Here is a 6,000-nt window from a genome sequence, read left to right on the forward strand (position 1 = left end):
AGGGAACAAGGACGATGCATCTATGCTGTCCATCTGTCTGTGCATCGTCATATTGCAGTGAGTTCTGAACCACCGGTCAAATTCCAACTACCAGCTGGAAGATGACCACGTTTCCACGAGTTTCAAAGGAAGCAACAGCGGGAGGCACAAACCTGTGCCCTGAACAAGGGAAAAGGCAGGCAGAGACCAACAGTGATGGATGACGGTCAGTGTGATGTGGGGCTGGCCATGCTCGGCACAGGCACAGCTCAGAAAGGCCACTGGCAGTCAGTGACCGCTCCTGCACAGCTTGAAGTGACTGTGAGGACCCAGCCTCTCAGCACACTCATGCTAAAGGACATGGGTGCACTCAGTGTCCCCCACAGGGCTCCAGGAGGACCCTGCAAGCTGTGTGCATGGGGACTTGCAAGCCCTTTGTCAGGGGGGTCAGCCCTTGAGTCAAAGACTTACACAGGGCCTGTAGCACTGAGAACAGGCCACGAGGGACCCCCGCCCCCCCGCCACAAGAGATGCAGCAGGACACTGGTGCAATCAGTGAAACAGCCCTTGTTACCCGAGTCTTAACCCTGTTGTTGAACGTCCCCTCTTCAGGGTGGCACAGGAAGGCCATTTAGCCTCCTGAAGTGACAGCTGAAGTCAATAAGCATCCCCTTCTTCAGAGACAGCAACCATCAGTGGTATACAAGGTCACACACCTATGAAAAGACTTAGTTCAGCATGTGCACTTCCCATTCACTTCTCAGACCATTAAATTGCTGTTTTCACGCTATTCTTGTATACAGCATTCTGAAACTCAGGCTGCCTGAAGGGCTTTAGGTTCAGTGAATAGCGGATGCTCCATCAGACACAAAAGGTCCGATGTGCTTCCAGCATCTCACAAGCCTACTCCTGATGCTGGGATGACCCCGCAGGGTGGATGGTGCCTCCAATTCTTTGTTTTGCTCCTCTTTCAGGACTCTGCCTGTAAGACACTTGTTTCGGAGAGACTCTTCTTTTGTCTCCGGCATGTTCAGTTTGGAAGCATCTTCTGTGGTGGGCTGAGCCTGCACTGCCTGCCCGCCCAAGGCCATGGAGGACCGGGCTCTGACCTCACAGTCCTCCACCGCGAAACTAAACAGTGGGATTCAGCTCCTCAGCAACATCCTGGAGGCTTCCTCCAGCACCAACAACGCATCGCACTTTGTGAGCCCTACAAAAGCCAGGCAAGTCAACCATTCCAGCATCCATCCCCCTCCACTGGGTCTCTCCGGAAGATGATAGTGAGGCCATACACAGCTCTGTATTTTCTAATGGGTAGAAACAAATTGAATCTTCACAAGCTTTACTAATCATAAATTAATTTTAGAATTAGTCAGGAAATGAGATTTGTCTTGTAGGTCAATAAATCCTGAAGATAAATCTGTTTAGACCACGATAACTTCAATGTCCTTTTGAGTGGACCTCCCCCCCAGCAATTACTCAGCACATACTCCTCTCTGCTTCCTTCCCAGCACCAGCTGCTCCCAGAAGAATTCTCCTGCCCATCTGCCTTCAAGCCTGACACAGCAACACAGACAAATGCAACTGTAAGTGATGTTCAAACTCCAAATCCAGTCACTGATTTGCTTCCTTAGCAAAAAAAAAACCCACCACAAAAAAGCATGTGCTTGTTTCTAACCACCCAGCCCACTGGAAAAGGCCTTATGTAGAAAAGGAAACTTCACGTATGGAAACAGCAGTGTTTTTCCCAAAGAAAACTACGGCAACAAGAATTCTAGGCATATACAAAAACAAGCATCTGGGATGATCACCTCATCTACAGGATCTGAGATTATTTTAAACCAGCGTTGCTGAAATCTTGTTCCACAGAGCTCCTCACTAATTTAAGATGAAGCTATTCAAATAAATTGTAATTTGACATGAAGGAAAACCTGGCAGAACCTGGCCCTAGTTTCCAGTAGCCTCGTGTCCTCAGCCACCCATTCACCACAACACTGAAACAAACTCCTTCAGCGCCAGACAGGAGCCTTTGGCATCAACAAGGCGACTTCTGAACAAGCGTTTTTTTTTCCCGTTTACGTGTAATTACATACTAGCCTCCGAACAACTAGAAGCTCCATGTTCTTTTTTTGTATCATTTCTTTCTTGTGAATACACAGAGAGCACAAACCCAAACCACATTAATGATAACCTTGTTAAATATAAACTAGTATGCAATTATACAAACTGCTAACACAAACAAAAAAGCCAGGAAACTCTGATTATATGTTCACAACGGTTTCTGAAAACTAAATAAAAACAACAACATAAGGCAGCCTGTCTTGTCTGATACTGTAATAGAAAATGGTTTCACGTTACAACATAACTTACATGTCTCGGCACAGAGGACTGGTCTGTCAAACAGTGCATCTAACTCAATTTCAAGCCCGCTGCAAGGAGAGCAGAAGGGTGGGAGGAGAGACAGTAGATGCACACACGAACTACAAAAAAAATCTCTGACTTTCCTCTCTGCTTCTCTGCATCCTCCTTCAGGTGAGCTAATGCCTGTCTCTGGGCAGTTGCTGTGATTCCCACCCTGACGCGCCAAGAAGGGCAGGCCATGTGCTGGGCATTTGGCTCCTTCCTCTCCATTAAGAGAGCAGTAGAAGGTCTGCTCGACCCTCCGTCCCTGGGCTGGCACCAGCCCTGTGCATGCCTGCAATTTGTCTTCTGTGCAGCTAAGAGTGAACCCAGCAATTGGAGCTCCTACCACATCTTTTCATTGAGATGAGGAGGAGGAGCAGACGCTCGATTCAACCTCTGTGGTTTGCAGCTGTCCATTCCTGATGTTTAAAAATATATACCTTTTCCAGAACCGAAACAGATCTATTGAAGGCAGGCCAAAGTCTGACCCAGGCTGCACATGTGCAGCGTCACGGCAGTCAGCAAAGCCAGGGGCATAACCCAGAGCTCTCCTGCACCAGCCGTAAGCAAGTGCTACAATAGAGACCCTCACACTTGTCACCGGAGTTATGCAAGGTCTCCACCAGTGTTGAATCTAGCTGTGATGAAAACAAAAAAGAATGAGAAAACCAACACTTTCCTTATATCTTACACCACAAGAAAATATACAGCACAAAGGAGGGCTGTTATAGGGCTGGAGGAGCACCTTGACAAGGTGTCATTAGGTGATTTCCCTTGCCATGGACTTGGGCTATCCATGCAGCCTGTTTGCATGCTAGCAGCACAGCTGAACTTGCATGATGCTGGATTTCTAGGTTGTAAACAAAAACAGTAATTGCCTTTCCCTCTTAAACTCCACACTGTTCTAATGTAACAAAAAAAAGCATTGATTGTGGAAGGAGGAATTCAGAGAGTGGCAAACAGGGGCAAGAGAAAACAATGATGGGCAGAGGGATGAAGTGATACAGGTGAGATCTGAGCATCCTTCCCAGAACGGAGCACAGGATCAAAGCATGCAAGAAAGCAAAACCAAGGAGGATCCTTGGGAATCCAGAAAGATGACACAGGAATCCTGCATGAAAAATAAACTCACTACCTGCAAGGCCAAGGAGAAACCAGTCTCTTGAACACTAAGAGGCTACCGCCAAGTGCACTATCACCAACAAGTAAAAAAAGTTCAAGAGTAGAAAAGCAATTCCCAAATCACGGCCTGTGGGTCACTCCTAACTCGCAAGGCCATGGGCAGCAGTGTGCAGAACCATGTCACAGACTAAAATGCACAAGCGTGTGTGTGTCGTGTTGCTGTGCCACTAACGCACAGTCCAATTAGAGGGTTGTCCCTGCAGGAAATGTTTTGAGAGACACATGACTGGCAGAAGATGGGTGGTAACCCACCAGCAGGCACTTTACTTGGGAAGGTGGGGCTCCCTAGCACAGCACCTGAAAAGGGGCTCAGAAAAGCCACCAATACAATCCAGATGCAAGAAAAAAACCCAACAAACAATCAATGGTGAGGCACACAGCTAAGACAACTTTCTCCTGGAATACCTCCAATTTCTCCAAGCTGGTTGGTTTTGAAAGGAATTTTTCTACAGCAATCTATGCTCAATTACACTTATAAACCCTTGCAATAATATGTGACTCAAACTCTACCTATTTGTCCAAGGGAGAAACAAGAAGGGAGTATGGCAAATGGAGAATGTGGGAGTGGTGACCGATGTGGGCTTGGGGAGCGCAGTCATTTCCTCCAGCTTCTTCCCTGGTTCTCCCCCCCCTCCCCCAGCCTTTGATATAAGTGAAGGAAGATGATTTTGTAGCCATGGAGCAATTAATCCATACGCATTTGCACATTTTTACATGAGTGCACCTTCTTAGCCAAAAGTCTCAGCTTTTCAAGCAGGTGAGATTATTCCTTTGGGAATTAAAAGGCTAAAGAGTACCCAGCAGCAAGGAACAACCCAGAGGAACATGAAGTGCTTGTAGATAAAGAGCTTATTTAGGGAGGTAGTGAGATGCTGCTCACACCGTGTGCTTACACTGTAATCCGTGGACATCGATGGGAAGATTTCCTTCCCCTTTGTGGGCTACAGATCTGGCTACAGTGTACTTGGCTCAGGGCTGGTTCCCAGCCTGCTGCCTATAAGACAGGCAGCACGGCGGGCTGAACCCGCCACCAGCCGTGAGAAAGGGGTGACAGCTGCTCCGGAGCTGTGCTCGGCTGCAGCAAGGGACGGCGGCTGTGCAGCCGGTCGCCTGCATTGCTTAGCAGGAGCGAAACTTTCAGCCACTCGCGCCCGGGCGTGAACGGCCGCTGCCGCCCAGGAGGCTTGGGCACCTCTGCAGAGCTGCCCCTGCACGCTCGCACGTCCCCGCCGGTGCCGCTGCTCCCCCCGGCCAGGCGGCAGCCGAGCGCCCAGGCGCCCGCCCGGCCCCGCGGCTAACGGGCCTCCCCACGGCTGCCCCCCGCCGCCCGGCGGCCCCCCGCCGCCCGGCTGCCGTGCCCGCCCTTCCCGCGGGGCGAGCCCATCGCCCGCGCATCCCGCGCCTCATCCCCGCATCCCGCGCATCCATCATCCCCGCGGCGCGGCTTACCGGGACCGCTGCAGCTCGAAGGCGGCGGCGGGGCCGGGCTGCCCCAGCTCCCCGCTGCTGCCGGCGGGGCCCTGGGGGCTGGCGCGGCCGAAGGGCGCCGGCAGCACCCCCGCCGTGAAGGAGTTGAGGCGGCCGCGGCTGCCCGCCGCCGCGGCGCCCAGGAAGGCGGCGGCCGGCACCTGCACCGCGGCGAAGGCGTCCTCCTCCTCTTCCTCCTCCTCCTGGGCCAGGGGGGGCTCGGCGGGCGCCGCCGGGGGGCTGCCCAGCCGCGGCGGCGGCGGCGGCGGCGGGGCCTGGCGCGGCCTGGCGGCGGGGCCGTCGTTGCCCGGCGGCGGGGGCCGCCCGTCGAGGGAGATGCTGGTGAGGAAGGAGAGCGCGGCCTGCCTGCGGCGGGGGTCGCTGCGCGCCGGCGGTGGCTGCGGCGGCCCCTTCCTGGGGCAGGGCTCCGGCGGCGGCAGGGGCCCGGCGGCGGGACTGCCGGGGCTGGCGGCGGTGGCGGCCGCCGCCATTGTCGGCCGGCTCCCCCTCCCCTCCCCTCCCCGCTGGCCGGGCGCTGCCTCTCGCTGCCTGCCCCTTAGGCGGGAGGGCGGCGGCGGGGCATGGGTGCCGTCGGCCCGCCGGGATGCATGGGGGTGGCGCGGGGGTGCCCTCCGCCCGGCCGCGCCGCACCGCGCTGCCCCGGGCCCCCGCCGCCTGCCCGCTCCGTATTTATAGGTGCAGCCGCGCCGCCGAGCGCCCTGTGCAATAACACGGCAATCACGTGTGGGAAACGGGGAGCTGGAGGAAAACAAAAGCCCGGCCAGCAGCCCGGAGGAGGAGGAGGGAGAAGGGTGGGTCTCGGCGAGCTCCCTCCTTTCAACCTCTCTTTTTTTTTTTTTTTTCCCTTTCACCCCCTTCCCTCCTCCTCCTCCTCCTCCTCCTCTTCTGTTTCCCTTCCTGGATGCGTGGGGGCGGGCGGGAGCCGTGGAAGGTGGAGTCAGTCCCCGT

At 54.4% G+C, this 6,000-nt stretch overlaps 1 protein-coding gene across 1 annotated transcript in view; it reads right to left on the reverse strand.

The window, feature by feature from the left end:
* CABLES1 (Cdk5 and Abl enzyme substrate 1) overlaps positions 1-5,522 on the reverse strand; it is a 74,910-nt gene extending 69,388 nt beyond the window's left edge. Inside the window, exon 1 of the mRNA XM_059815282.1 lies at positions 5,014-5,522. Within this exon, the coding sequence (XP_059671265.1) occupies positions 5,014-5,522 (509 nt within the window). The remainder of the gene's footprint in view (positions 1-5,013) is intronic.
* Between the last annotated feature and the right edge of the window lie 478 nt (positions 5,523-6,000).

The sequence above is a fragment of the Gavia stellata genome, chromosome 3 (genome assembly GCF_030936135.1).
Source record: "Gavia stellata isolate bGavSte3 chromosome 3, bGavSte3.hap2, whole genome shotgun sequence".
Taxonomy (NCBI): domain Eukaryota; kingdom Metazoa; phylum Chordata; class Aves; order Gaviiformes; family Gaviidae; genus Gavia; species Gavia stellata.